The 16,073-nt window shown below is 38.5% G+C and overlaps 1 protein-coding gene across 1 annotated transcript in view; it reads right to left on the bottom strand.

Moving 5' to 3' along the window:
• TCTN2 (tectonic family member 2) overlaps positions 1–16,073 on the bottom strand; it is a 168,821-nt gene that overhangs the window by 122,143 nt on the left and 30,605 nt on the right. The window contains exon 5 of the mRNA XM_053701818.1: positions 13,947–14,047. Coding sequence (XP_053557793.1) covers positions 13,947–14,047 — 101 coding nt within the window. The remainder of the gene's footprint in view (positions 1–13,946; positions 14,048–16,073) is intronic.

Here is a 16,073-nt window from a genome sequence, read left to right as displayed (position 1 = left end):
AGCTCTCTCCTGTTTGATACGAGCAATGACTCGTGGAAGGACTAGAGCTGCTAGATTGAAGATCCAAGGAACCACCAAAGCGATTATCAGAGCGGCTTGAGGATCTCTAGACCTTGCATCGTACTTAGGAAGCTAGGTGTCTTGACTAGACCAACTTTGGAAACCCCCTCTTGAGGGTTGGCCTTAATAACACCTCCGGATAGAGAGCCCACTCCCCAGGAATGAAAAGCATGTTTGCTCATAATCCACCTTCCAGAAGTCCACCCCCGTAATGTGGATGGCAGATAGGAGACAATCATGAGCTTCCGCCTACCGTAGAAAGCAAGTCACCTCCTTCAATGCTAAGGAACTCCGGGTTCCTTCCTGGTGGTTGATGTAAGCCATAAAGGTGATGTTCCGACTAGAATGTGAGAAACCAGACTAACAAAATTAGGGCCAAGCTGTCAAGGCATTGAAGATTGCTCTCAACTCTATATGGGAAGAGAAATTCTTCCCTAGTTCACAGACCCTGAGCTTTTAAGGAGTCCCAAATTGCTCCCCAGCCTAAAAGGCTGGCGTCCGTGGTCACAATCCCCCAGGAAGGTCTCAGGAAGCATGTGTCCCGAGACAGAAGGTCCTGTGAGAGAGAGCCACATTAATTTTTCATATTTCAAAATTGGTCAAAAATATTAATTTTTCATATTTTCAAAATTAATCAAAATTATAAATTTTTCATATTTCGGAATATTAATTTTTCATATTTAAAAATTAATAATATTTTTTTTTTTTAAATATAAATTTTTTTTTTCTCTTCTCTCTTTTTATTGGCAAAAATTGTATTAGCGTTTTAGTTAAATAAATACTAAACCAATACAATAATGTCTGTAGCCAGAAGTGACTCATTTAATTCTATACATAGCGATGAAATTGGTCCCATTACAATACCCATTACTAAAGGTCAGGTCCTTAAGAAAGATATCTTAAGTTACATTAAAGGGAAGTTAAATATTGCTGGTGAATTAAATGATTTTGTGGATATGCTTGAAACTAGGGCTAAAAATATTACCGTTAATAATAATATGTGGAATGAAGAGAATGAATTCTTCCAGGAATTATTAATGATTAATCAATGCAAGGCTCTCAAAAAGCGAGACAAATTAATACTAAAATGCTGGCCCCTTTTAATATGCATTATTGACGAAATGTCGTTTTGTGTCACAGACAAACGATTGCAAATACAGGAGCTAGAAAATAGTATTCGTTCCTCGCGAAGAGGGTTTAAAAATAGCCAAAAATAAAATGGATGAACTTGCCCAAAACCTAACAGCCTTAGATAAGCATAATACAGACTTAATCGCACAGATACAAGATTTAAATAAACAGCTTGTGCAAAGCCAGAGAGAATTAAGCGATTTAAAAAGGTCATATCGCCATAATGAAAACCCCTATATTAGTAGTGAGAATAATGCAGATAATGCTAACTCCTTTAGCGAACGCGTCAGGGACGAGGTACAAAAACATATGGAACAGTATAGACAAATGACCCCTAACGGGTCAGAAATAGATTTCCCGAATAGACAATCCCCTCAGGATGTAAATCCAGAGGACAGCTGTAGCGCAGCTGGCGCGGGGGAGGGAAGCTCTAACAGGGTAGCCCAGAGTAAGTCTGATAAAGTCTATGATTCCCATAAAATAATCACCTTCGTACAACGCGCAGTACCTATATTCTCCAATAAGGGAACAACATCTGTAATTGATCATTTACAGGCTTTTGAAAATGCGTTAGCTATAATGAATGTTACAAGTGAGAAATTGAAAATTGAATTTCTGCCTTGGGTATTTGACAGTAAGCATCATAAATTCTTTGCTTCACTTAAGGATATGAATATTCATTCCTGGAATGGGGTAAAACGACAATGCAGAAAAGAATTCGGGCAATATCGCACTAAAACTGCAGCGAAAATAGCGGTATATGGTTTAAAGTGTCGTGCGAATCAGAGTCCAATCGAATTCCTTTCTGTATTGAAAAATGCGTACAGTATGGCTGAAGATAATCCCAAATTTGATGGCTCAGAATTTGTAAATTTATTTTTTGAAGCACTGCCTACACCCATCAAAATCAACTTAGCTAGAGATTTTGATGAGGACTGCTCATTGGAATGGCTAATCAAAGAGAGTACAAAGTTATACTCTATTCAGCAGTCCAGTGAGCAGGGGGTTAAAAAGGAGTCAAAACCCAAAATTGTGGCAGAAACTAGGGTGTCACCTAGCCCCCTCAATTTAGAATCTAAAAAGAGGACTTATGCAGAGGTGGCCAGTCAAAACAGGCCATCTCCACAGAGGTTTAATTCTGCCCCTCCCCCTACACAGGTTGAGGCGCAGGGAGACTATAACCAAAGTGGGGGACATAATCAGGTGAATAATTACTCACAAAGAGAATACTCACCAAATAATTGGTATCCGCGCAAGGGTAGATACAATAGGCGGCGAAGATATTCTCAGGGTAACCAGACACCCCAGGTATATAATGCTCCCCAAAGTACTAATACTGAACAAGCTGAACCCCAGGGGCAACCACGCCAGAATAGAAATAGCGGCCCTGATTCTGAGGGAACCCAATGGTCCAGGAATCAGTACAATGGGGCACCAAGAGATAGGCCCAGGGGTAGAGGTAACTTGTACAATCAGGTAGATATGCTGTTTACCCAGTTAAATCGGTTGAGCGAACAAATCGCTAATATGAGTCAAAAATCTACGGCTCAGCAACCGAACAATACTTTTTTAGGGGTACAGCCAGTGGTCAGCAGTGGACCACAGGCACAGTCATAAATACTGCAGTATCACCTGAAGGGGAGGGGAGAGATATACAAAATGTAATAATAAATATCAATGATACTAATCATGTTCTCTCCCCACAGACCGAAAACGGACAATTTAACTGTGGTGACAAGCAACCTTATCCGGGAAAAGTTAACAAATCTCTTCCATTGCAGCTCTCTCCTAACCTTATCTCCACAGATGCAGTACAAAAGAATCCAACCGACCCTGTCATAGAGGAAACAGGTAGGTATGAAGGTTCCTCTGCATCGAATGACACGGCGAATTCAGGTAACACGTGGCGAAGCCCACAAATGTATGCTAACGCCAATTTTATGTGTGAAATGGTAGAAACTGCAGGAAGATATTATGTATTAGTTGAGCTGCAAGATTCAGTCTCCAACCCTATCAGGGGATTAATTGACACTGGGTCACAGGCAACTATCTTATCCCACAGGTACTACACACAGCTAAATGAGCTAACACCTCACAAACCTAAAATAAAAGAATTTGACGGTTCTCTAATAGGTGTTGGGGGTGACTCCCTAAAAGTCTACGGTACTGCCTGGTTAAAATTTAAATTGGGGAACAGGGTCATAAGACACCCTGTCATTATAGTGGATCTGCCAACTGATCGTTTAATTATTGGTAGTGATCTCCTGAAACGATTAAGCACCATAATTGATTGCATAAATAATGTAATTTGGTCACAAGTTAAGAGACCTATCAATTATGAAAAATCTGGTATATCTCGCGCCCGACATAGCTGTCACGTGGTGGAAGAGAAACCAGATTCTGTGGAGATTTATTTCAGGAATAACTCTGTACCTGAAATCACTATTCTACAAATAGATGATCAGACTCCTTTTAGTGGCTCTGATGGTAATACTTTTAAAATATCGCCTGGAAAGATAGCGAATATTTCCCTAGATGGCGATGTATTAACCATATCACTCCACAAGGGGGATCATAAAATCCCTAAGGGGGGAGGCCACACTCAATACCTCACAGGGATTGAGAGAGTTAAAGAGGATCTATTTATCCCTATACAAGTACATGACCTTGGTAAAACCAAGTATGCTAAAATAAACTTAAAACAGGAAGCTAGCTATATAAGCGAAGGTTTATTAGCGCAGATAGCTGAACCTAAAGTGATTAAATATCTTTCTCCCCAAGACCACTGTGTCAACGGCCTGGATGACAGGTCTGAAAGCTATAACATCACAGCTAAGTGCTTATTATCTATCTCTATTGGCAATAAGTCAGTGAAGCACCTGTTTTTAGTTTTAAATACTCCCCATAATCAAATATACATTGGCAATGATATCTTACATAGATATGCCATACAAATAGATTTGATTAATTCTTGCCTCTGGAGCAGGTTAAAGGGGGACCCTGAAGTATTTCAGGATGAAAATGCAGCCCTGAAATCAAACCAGCAATTGCCATATGCTGTGAATATGCAGGTATCTAGCGATGTTATAATTCCTGCTGGGGTTGATAAATTTCTTTTACCCTTACAGGTAAAGAGAGGTCAGAAATTAAAAACTTCTGAAACACTGATTTGCCTCTCCCATAGAATACAAAATTTGGGTGTCACAGTGACTTACACTCCTATGGTGAATATTGGAACTATTCCAATACATATTATTGTACATAACATGACCCCACAGGATATAACCTTATCCAAGGGAACTACCATAGGATATGCACTGGAATCAAGTTATTACACTTTTGGATTCCAGAATAATGTAATTGGGCTAATACCTGAAGGATACCTAACTGAAGAACAATTAATAGAACAATCCTTTGCATCTATGCCAGAGGGTCTATTTAATGTTCAGTCTATTTATCCCTTCAGTTCAGAGGAAGGCATCTGTAAAATTGAAGAAGCCTCTCTAGTGTTTGATCAACCAATCAAACAGCAAGATTACCCCAATACCCAGAGTCATGGGAGCAATGTAAACTATAATCAAGGGGATCTCACCTCTAGGTTGGAAGAAGCCTATGAAATAGGACAGCCTGAAATCTTTCCAGGATTTCAGCAAATAGTCGAAGAGCAAATATCCTTAGCTAATGGCTGTTCCAGCGATGATGAACGCCAACAGCTGCGAGAACTCCTGATGGAGTACAAGGATATTTTTGCTAAGGATTCTTATGACTGTGGTACTACAGACTTGCACATTGCAAGGATACAAACAGATCCTAATGCGCCACCTGTATTTGTCAAACAATACAGACTTCCCTTAGCCTCATATGATTCTCTTGCAGAGAACATAAGGAATTTGGAAGAAAGAGGTATTATCCGACAGGTGCACAGCTCTTATAATAATCCTATTCTAGGTGTCCTGAAGCCCAATGGACAATGGCGTTTGTGTGCCGACTTAAGACAGCTAAACAAACGAGTATACATGTCTGGCTGGCCTGTGCCATATATTGACCAATGCCTAGCACAAATGCAGGGATCCAAAATATTCACTGCCATTGATTGTGCACAGGGATATTGGACCATAAAGGTACATAAAGAGGACCAATATAAGCTAGCATTCTCCTTCCAAAAGGTTCAGTATGCATTCCAGAGACTTCCATTTGGATACATAAATTCTGGACATGAATTTGCTGTATTCATGCATAAGGCTATGCCTGACACACTGGAAAGGGGGACCTTATCATATGTTGATGATGTTTTAATCAAAAGCACAGACTTTGGACTGCCGAGCTAAGTGGATGCAACTAGAAGGAGCTCCTGAGTGAAAAGGCGATTAAACTTATTATTAGCTTACTAGAGACTGGTATTTGGGGTAATTTTGCCCATGAGCTACAGGGGTCACATACCCTAAGTACATAGCTTTTAAAAAATAGTGAACAAGGGAAGAGAGGACTTTACAATACTGCCTTATTGAGCTGCCGCTCCAGACTGAAGCGCCATCTTTGAAGAGCGTGCTTTACTGCCCGACATGATGACCCAAAAGAGTCTCCTTTTTCAGGTGCAGACACGGTTTGCTGAATTTGAGTACCGGATACACTGCAGATTTGACCGGCTCATGGAAATCATGGGCATAGAGGAGGACCGGGCTGAGCCACCTAAAGCTGAAGACACTATTCCTGGGCTCCAACACAGCGGCCTATATGGCAGTGAGGGCTACGCTCCCAAGGGGACCGGCAAACCGGGGAGCAGTGAGGCCTACATGGAGGAGCTAATAGGAGGACAGGACAGTGCTACCACCGAGACGCTGCATAAGACCGATACCTGTGCCGGAAAGGACCCTCCACCTAGCGCCTATACGTCAGTGATAATGATGGACCTACCAGCAGCCATCCTCCTGCCTGCCGAGCCAGACCCCGCATCGCACAAGAATGGAACACTGGCGGCTCAGGTTGAGCAACTCTATCCCGGTTTGCTGGGGGAGAGTGAGACGGGGCGGGAGGATGTAGCGCAATTGCCGCACAGCCGGGACGTTGCCACACTGGGGGTCCTCGCCAAGAGGCGAAGAAGGTACTTGAACTTTGTATGGGGGGCGCCTGGTGGTGCGGCCACTCGTGTTTTGTTCAACTCTCAGAGCTGTGACTGTACTGGGTCGTGGAACCTGGGAGATACCCCCCTTCCCAGAGAGCTGTGCTTACTTCAACTAGAGCGATCTGGAATTGGGTAATGGAAACACTAAGAACTACTGGGCCGGGCGGGAACTTCACACACCGCCCACTGCCTGCTCTCCAATTTATCCCTGTCCTGGGCTAACTTATAAAGTTGGAGGTTGTCATACATATTGAACACATTGTCCTAGTCAGTCTGTCTCGCAGATCATAGAGCAGCTCTCGTATGGAGTCATTTCTCACTACTGCATACTAGTGTTCTCCCTTTTTTTTTATGTTTACCGCCAAAGTGTTCAGGGATATCAATGGGTTACACCCCCGCTTCCAGGTTATCATGGTATACCTAGATAACTACATATATCAATCATGTGCGGATAACACTGGGACTCTACTACAAGGATGGGGGATATGCTTTATTGTATGTACAGGACAATGTAACCATATGCGAGGATCTAAAGTAGGATTAGCATAAGACAAGGGGGATTGCACCACATGTTTAAATTGCCTGCCTGTAACTTAGCTCAGATCACATGTGTACATCACCCTTGATACTATAACATTTTGTCTTTGCATACCCATTGCAAAGTATATGTATTACTATGGGTTGTGGACTACTTTAACTGTATAAGCTATCTTTCCTATGTAAGAATGTTTTTTTAATATCAGTGCATTCACTGGGGCAGCGTTTGGACTATTGTATGCGCTGATATATATTAAGTAGATCATACGAATGGGGTGTTTCGGAGTCCTATTACGTCTCCCTAGCATTCCAGCAAGTTTTGTCATGCACTATTAACCACATGTTAGATTTAACGCCCCTAGAGTTAATCTTGAGTGTCATTTTGAAGCCCCCGGCTATAAGCGAAGCTTAATGAGAATATCCCCTTGGACCGGGTCTGGATCCGCCCCCCCCCCCCCCACATCTGTGTGGCAAGGGATAAATAATTTGTCCTCCACACTCCCTTTTAGCAGAGTGCAGCAGTCTCTGCTCTGTCCGTAGAGCCTTGGTTTTGCTTGCTCACATAGTAGTGTGTAGAAGGCTTGCAGGATCTTCTGTTTGTCTACCCCTATGATTATTAACTTTCAACATAACCGTTACTCTATATATTTTTTCAATATAACTGAACTTAGGCTGTGAGGATCAAGGTTCACGTAGATTAGTTGCTATAATTGCAGTTGTTTCCAATACGAGAACTCCTTATTTTTGTTACGCGGTGGCAGCCGCAGCAATGGTAAAGTGAACAATTTTAGTGCCATCTATTTTAGTACCTGAATTAATTCACGACACCCATATAAGGCCAACCTGAACCATCAGTTCACACTTGTCAGTATGTTATAATGTGTTTGTTTAGTTTTTTCTGTAACCATATGATGTTATTGTATTCAGATGTCTTCAACTATAGTCTAGATTTCAGATCCCCTTTGTGGATCTCTGTCCCATCGAGGACGATATGCAGCTTTATTAGTAAAACGAGGCGAAATGTTGTAGGGTGATAATTAGAATTGACTAGGTGTGATTGAATTTCCTGCTAGATGAGATATCTAACTACGCGTTCAATGTATTTTGCAATACTGTACTTGTGTTGTTGCCCTATGACTTGTAACTGTTTTGTGTATATCTGCATCGCCTCAATAAAAATATTAAAAAAAAATAAATAAAAAAAAATAAAAAGCACAGACTTTGAAAAACACATCGCAGAGCTTAAACACGTCCTCAGCCAACTTAAAAGGGCAGGTGTCAAATTATCCCTGCAAAAAGCTCAATGGTGCCGCACTTGTGTAAACTTCTTGGGACATGAAGTTACCTCTGACGGATTAAATCCCCAGAAGAAAAAGGTTGAAGCTATAGTAAATTCTAAAAACCCAACTAACTTAAAGGAATTGAGATCATTCCTGGGTATGACGAATTATTCATTGATAATTATGCGGAATTAGCTAAACCACTACTACTTCTTCTAAAGAAAGATGTGAAATGGCACTGGAGTGAGTCTCAAGAGACAGCCATCAGAGAGCTGAAGAGAAAACTCACTCAAGCACCTTGCTTAGCGTACCCTGAAGGTGGCAAACCTTTCTACTTAGAAACAGGGTACACAGATGTAAGCATGAGTGCTGTACCAAAAGCATGATAATTTGAACAAAGCCATTGCTTATGCAAGCAAAAATCTATCCCCAGTAGAAATGAAGTTTAACGATTGCGAAAAAGCCCTCTTATCTACCGTATGGGCTCTACAAAATTTCCGCAGCTATATACAGGGCGAGAAAATTATTGTAGAAACGGCCCACCAGCTTTTGCTATATTTACAAAGTGAGAGAATAAGAGATGGGAATTTGTCTAATAGCAGCATAACAGCGTGGACTCTTTCCTTGCAAGGCTGGCCATTAGAAATTCGCTACAAGCAGAATAAAAAGAATCCAGTTGCACAGGGACTTGCTGAGCTCCACGACTGTACTGCTAGAGATACTGGGGAAGAATTCTCAGAAGATGATTTTCTGGAGGAACAATTGCTTTCCCCATATAAAATGTACAATGGGGACCATTGTCAAACATTACCTTGGGTATATGTTGATGGTTGTTCTTACCATGCCACTATTGATAATGAGCGCAGATTAGTCGCTGGCATTGGTATAACTGGGGCAAATGGATTCCCAAATATATCTATAGGTTTCAACATTGGACCAAGATCCAGTCAGGTTGCAGAACTAACTGCTGTTTTCAAAACCATTGAAATGGCTATTGAACATGGTATTCATGAATTTGTGATCATAACTGACTCAAATTATGTGCGTGACAGTTTTGTTGAATACCTGCCAACTTGGAAAAGAAATGGCATGCAGAAAAGCAATAACAAACCAGTCAAGCATGGCAAGTTGTTCTGCGAGATTGATAATCTGGTGGTATCCAATGATTTAACCATACACTGGAAAAAGACCAAGGGTCATTCCAGAATTCTAGGTCCGGATAAGGAAGGCAATGACCTTGCGGATTCATTAGCCAAACAAGGAGCCATAACTGGAGAACTCCTTAATATTGACCACTTAATGGGTGCAATTCAGGTAGAAGCCATTACCAGAAACCAGGCAAAACAACAGAGTGAGCCTAATTTGGTACAATGGAGTCAGGATTCTCCTAGTGAGGACCTGATCACTAGTCAAAAAGAAGACCCCATTGTAGGCATCTTCTATAAACACATAGAAGATCCTGAAAGCAACCCCATCTCAAAAGATGATTATATTGGCAAGGAAGATCTTAGAATCTTAATAAAATCTAAATCACAATTCAAGTTACAGGAGGGTTTGTTAATTAGAACCTCCAAAACTGGCATCCAGCAGTGGGTAGTACCCACCAAGTTCAGAGGTCTAATGCTTCAATATGCCCATGATGCTCCCACATCTGGTCATCGTGGTGCCAAACTCACGTATGAAATATTACGTGATTATGCTTTTTGGCCACACATGTTGAAAGATGTTCAAACCTACTGTCAAGGTTGTTTAATCTGTCCACAGTTCCAACCCACTGCACCAACGCATAGAGCACCATTGCAGAAAAGGGGGATGGTAATGCCATGGTCAGATATACAAATTGATTTTATTGGCCTAGTAACAAGATCATCAAGAGGTAACAAATACATGTTAACCGTGACATGCCTGTTCACTAAATGGGTAGAATGCATTAGTGCACCTAACAATAGTGCTGAAACATGTGCAGCATTGCTCATCAACCATGTGTTTTCAAGATTTGGTTTGCCCCAAAGAATCGAATCAGATCGGGGGACCCACTTCACTAGCGAAGTGATGACAAAAATGTGGAAAATACTAGGGGTTAAAAGAAAGCTCCATATTGCTTATAGAGCTGCCTCAAGTGGTGGTGTAGAGCGTTACAACCAGTCCATTGTTAAAATCCTCAAAAAGTTTGTGAGTGAAACAGGTAAAGACTGGGATGTAAAACTACCTCTAGTCTTAATGGCATTAAGAGCAACTCCAAGTAGTGCTACCAAGATGTCACCTTTTGAACTGATGACTGGTAGAAGAATGGTTCTACCTCAGCATCTGCTGTACCGTACATCAGACCAAAACTTGATAAATGCTGCCAATACACATCAATGTGTGGAAAACCTAAGAAAGCACCTGCAATATGCCTTTGCATTTGCTCAAAGGAATTTAGAAAGAGCCGCAACTGCCACTAAAACCTATTATGATCTCAAAACATCCAAAAAGGAATATGAAATAAATGATAAAGTTTATCTTTATAACTTTGGAAGAGATCAGGTTAAGGAGAAGAAATGTCTTCCCTCATGGAAAGGTCCTTTTGCCATTACTGACAAAATATCTCTAGTGGCCTATAAAATAAGAATCCCCAAAAATGAAGGTTTCATAGATAAATGGGTCCATATCAATCAATTGCGAGCGTGTCATCCAAGATCCCAACTACAAGTTATAGAGGGAGAATGAAGTGTCATAAAATGAACTGAGATATACGGTTGATCCTCATCAAATACCATTGACTTTAGGCCAATTTAAATACATGTGTCCTACATCTATTTAAAATTGGAAGGGGGATTTATGTCAAGGTATATGTGAGATTAATAAATATATATTTTGATCATATATTTCAAGATTAATAAATCTGTATCTTTGATCAAATATTTTCACTGATCAGTAGAAAATAACTCATTGCATTCAGAACTGACTTCAGACAGGTTCAGTTCTCTCCCACTTCTTCAATTACACAGGAGATCTCACACACTCAATATGTTAAATTATGCAATTGTATAATTTAGCAAGGAACTAAAATTAACACAGTTTCAGGAACCTCTGTATGATTGCCTGGGAACCAATGTTAAATGACAGCACTTTGATACAATGGAACATTTGGCCTGCCCAATTTAATACAGTCACTTAGAGGAATGTTGGGGGAAGTAATTTTGAAAGAGAACAGGAGTCATAAAAGGCAAATTAAGAGGATAGATTGTCAGATAGGTAACACCACACAAAATATATGGAGACGAAATGTCTGAAATACCAATTTTGGAACTGATCAAAATCATAGAGAAACAGCTTTTATGCACATAGGTGTTAGTTTAAACATCAAATACACATCTACACTGCTGGCTAAACAGGAGATATGCTGTATTAAGACTTTTACAACTACTCGTGGATTGACCCCATGTGGAGCAATGAAAGCCTTGGAAAACAAAAGACAGATGCTGAGGTGTGACTCTGGAAGCTCACATAAGCAGGCAGCAAATAAACATCAATTTATTTTTTTTCTGTTTGAATGCATGCCCCAGAATGTATTAAATATAGAAATTTGAGAAATTGTCTAATTCTCTATTATTATTACATGGGTATTTGCTAAGCTTGGGAGGTAACTGTTTTAGTCAGTCAAAAATGTGTAATAACCTCTGTTTTGTTTATATTTTTCAGACAGATAATCTCAGATCTACATAGAAATAAATGTGCATATATATATAATTTTGAAAACATAAAAGATCTTACTTAACCTCTGTGTTTTTAAGAATATAAATAAACACTTGTGGACCTGGAAAGAAATAATTAATGACACTTATTACTTTATTTCAGATGGAATGCCTGCATGAAATGAAATATCATATCATATGAATGTGCAATAAATATTTATAAAGTTTCAAATACATCTTTTAAAATATAGTGAGATGAAGATATGGAAGTTACTTTGATATGACTATGAGATATAAATTTTCTGTTAGGCTAAATGAAATATACATTATTTTAATATAATGCTAGATGTATTTGATGTTTCATATCAAAACGATCAGGAAATTAATCTGATGCCGCTTCACCTATAATTAATATTGGGAGAGATTAATACAAGAAATTATGGGAGTTATTATACATTTTAAAGAAAGATGCTTAAATGTATAACTGTATTTCTTTGTCATGCTGCATTTTGTTTGTGCTGTCTAATTGTAATGCTGCCTCCCGGTGTTGCTATGAGAGAACTACAGCCAGAAAGCTTTTTGGCTGTTGGAAATGGGATATTCAGATTATCCAATAGAGGGACAAGGTTTCGAAGGGCCACCCATATTTCACACCTATGATTAGACAATAAGTTGTATGCAGAAGGAAGGAGAAACACTGGCTGCAGAGTTTTTGTAATGGGCTGAAACTGTTTTGCGTGGGACACAGTCAAACTATAAAAACAAAGTGGGCCATACTACTCCTATTCCATTGCAATTACACTTATTTTATATGAGGTGTGAAAAAAATCTTGAAGTTGGATCTCATTTTGGTAACGTGAATATATATATATATATATGTATATATATATATATATATATATATATATATATATATATATATATATATATATATATATAGTATAAGAAAAGGGCTGCTAATTACATGTGATATTTTAAAGTCACTGCAGTTTAAAGATACAGTTTTCTGGGTTTTGTAAGATAAGTCATATGCATAGCCTTTACAGTTAATAGATTTAAAGAGCAGATTATACTTTTAAACTGTGTGTCATTGTCCTAGATAGCTCTTAGCCTACCTATTTGTATGCAAGCATTTAAAGTAAACAATTACTATTGCTGGGCCTGGCAGAGTCAAATAAATAAATTGTATTTTAAATTGATAACCCCAGCCTAGATATCATTTAAATTTGTATTTGGTAGACTAAGTGATTTATCTGTGAAAGTTCTGGTCTTTTAAGTCAATATTGTATTAGGATAAATTGCAGTTAAATAGCAGAATATATATATTATCCTATTGTTTTATAAACACTGTTTAGAATTGTATTGCTTGGATGTTAAAAGACTTGTATATAAGGCTGGTTTCTTAAGATAAGCGTGTAGGAATTTTGCATAGCATATTTAAATAGTTTTCAAGCGCCTATAATATTATTTAGTTTCCTTTTATTGCAAATATATTTCAATATGTTCATGGATATTAACTAAATAAAAGAATTCAGGTATTTATATTAATTGTATGGTCTAGTAGATGCATGGTTGATTAGGGTTGCTATTTTTTTTTTTTATATTGTGTTTGTAACCCTGCCATAAACTGATATATTATTTGGATAGCACTACTAAGATTCTTATAACTATACTGACACAACCAAAAGAATCATCTGACCTGGGACAGAGTGAAAATAAATTACAATAAAAACTAACATTGTATAAGTAGCAGTACCTATAGAATAATATATAATTCCTATATGTTATGGATCTTCTGAGCTTTCCAAAAAAAACAAAAAAAACAGGAGTTCATTTATATGTTCTGTACTCTTGACACCATCATTAAACATTGGGACCTATTTCTGTATAAGCTACTAAGAAACGTCTAATTTCCCCAATACTTGAACATAATGCTGAAGTTGAAAAAACATTTACAGCACCCAACCCTGAATGTAAACAACATCCAGTCCCCTGCCTATTGTACCTAACACACCTAACACCTGCTGGACCTCAAGACCCCCTACCTCTGAGACTTACCAAATCCTCCAGCACAATTTTTAACATATCATATGTCATATTAAACATCATTTAAAGACAAAGGCTGAAACAAACTGTTACCGCATCACAACAGCAACCAACATCACAGGCTCCAGCGGTTAGATTACAAGGGCAGGATCCCAGAGGGTGGTAGGCCTGGGTAGGTATCACTGTTGCATTATCTGTAAAGAGAGACGTCACACTGATGTAGTATAATATAAACCTACTTGATCAAATCGATTGCCATTACATATTATTTACACTCAGCTATTCAGTTTCATGAGCTGTTGATACAACTTAAAACTCACTCTGATCCTTGATAGAGAAAATTCCAACAATCAGACATTACTGACATTGATTTATGGACAACATTTTGTTTTTTTGATATCATTCTAGTCTCTTCAAGTCAGGAAAGATTTAAAATTTTATTTTTTCCATTTAAAACTACAATAAGTGTTAAATAAGACAGCTGTTACACCATAAAATTGGATTTTAAAATATCCATATTCTCCCCATGCAACATTAACATGCTTGTATATAAAGTCAAAAGTTTAGACTTAACTAAACAAATCAGAAATTATGCACTGAATTGTATCATGTAGGAGGGTGAGGGTTCTGAATTCCATGGCCTACACTAAAGTCTCTGTTGGTGTTTACCAAAAAAAAAAGGAAAAAAAAAGGAAAAGAAAAAAAAAAGTGTGTGTGTGTATATATATATATACACACAGTGGATATAAAAAGTCTACACATCCCTGTTAAAATGTCAGGTTTCTGTGATGTAAAGAAAATTAGACAAAGATAAATCATTTCATAACTTTTTCCACCTTTAATGTGACCTATAAACTGTACAACTCAATTGAAAAACAAACTGAAATCTTTAAGGTGGAGGGACGAAAACAAAACACTAAAATAATGTGGTTGCATAAGTGTGCACACTGGGGATGTAGCTGTGTTCAGAATTAAGCAATCACATTCAAAATCATGTTAAATAGGAGTCAGCATACACCTGCCATCATTTAAAGTGCCTCTGATTAACCCCAAATAAAGTTCAGCTGTTCTAGTTGGTCTTTCCTGATATTTTCTTAGTCGCATCCCACAGCAAAAGCCATGGTCCACAGAGAGCTTCCAAAGCATCAGTGGGATCTCATTGTTAAAAGGTATCAGTCAGGAGAATGGTACAAAAGAATATCCAAGGCATTAGATATACCATGGAACACAGTGAAGACAGTCATCATCAAGTGGAGAAAATATCGCACAACAGTGACATTACCAAGAATTGGACGTCCCTCCAAAATTGATGAAAAGACAAGAAAAAAAACTGGTCTGGGAGGCTACCAAAAGGCCTACAGCAACATTAAAGGAGCTGCAAGAATATCTGGCAAGTACTGGCTGTGTGGTACATGTGACAACAATCTCACATATTCTTCATATGTCTGGGCTATGGGGTAGAGTGGCAAGACGAAAGCCTTTTCTTACAAAGAAAAACATCCAAGCCAGGCTACATTTTGCAAAAACACATCTGAAGTCTCCCAAAAGCATGTGGGAAAAGGTGTTATGGTCTGATGAAACCAAGATTGAACTTTTTGGCCATAATTCCAAAAGATATGTTTGGAGCAAAAACAACACTGCACATCACCAAAAGAACACCATACCCACAGTGAAGGATGGTGGTGGCAGCATCATGCTTTGGGGCTGTTTTTCTTCAGCTGGAACTGGGGCCTTAGTTAAAGGGACACTGAACCCAAATTTTTTCTTTCGTGATTCAGATAGAGCATGCAATTTTAAGCAACTTTCTAATTTACTCCTATTATAAAATTTTCTTTATTCTCTTGGTATCTTTATTTGAAATGCAAGAATGTAAGTTTAGATGCCGGCCCATTTTTTTTTTATTAATTTTTATTAGTGGTTTAACATAATTATACAGACATTTACTTTGTCATAATTCATACAGTATTTAGCCAGGTGCAATTGTGCTATTACTTACTCTCACATTACATTCACATTCACAGATTAATATATACATAAAAAAAAAGAAAAAAAAAAAAAAAAAGAAAAAAAAAGGGCATTATCAATAATCAGGCAATAAACAATAGTTTATGCCGGCCCATTTTTGGTGAACAACCTGGGTTGTCTTTGCCGATTGGTGGATAAATTCATCCACCAATCAAAAAGTGCTGTCAAGAGGTCTGAACCAAGAAAAAAGCTTAG

The sequence above is a fragment of the Bombina bombina genome, chromosome 2 (genome assembly GCF_027579735.1).
Source record: "Bombina bombina isolate aBomBom1 chromosome 2, aBomBom1.pri, whole genome shotgun sequence".
NCBI lineage: Eukaryota > Metazoa > Chordata > Amphibia > Anura > Bombinatoridae > Bombina > Bombina bombina.
Note: the sequence above shows the minus strand (reverse complement) of the source record. Positions and strands in the feature narration are given on the sequence as shown.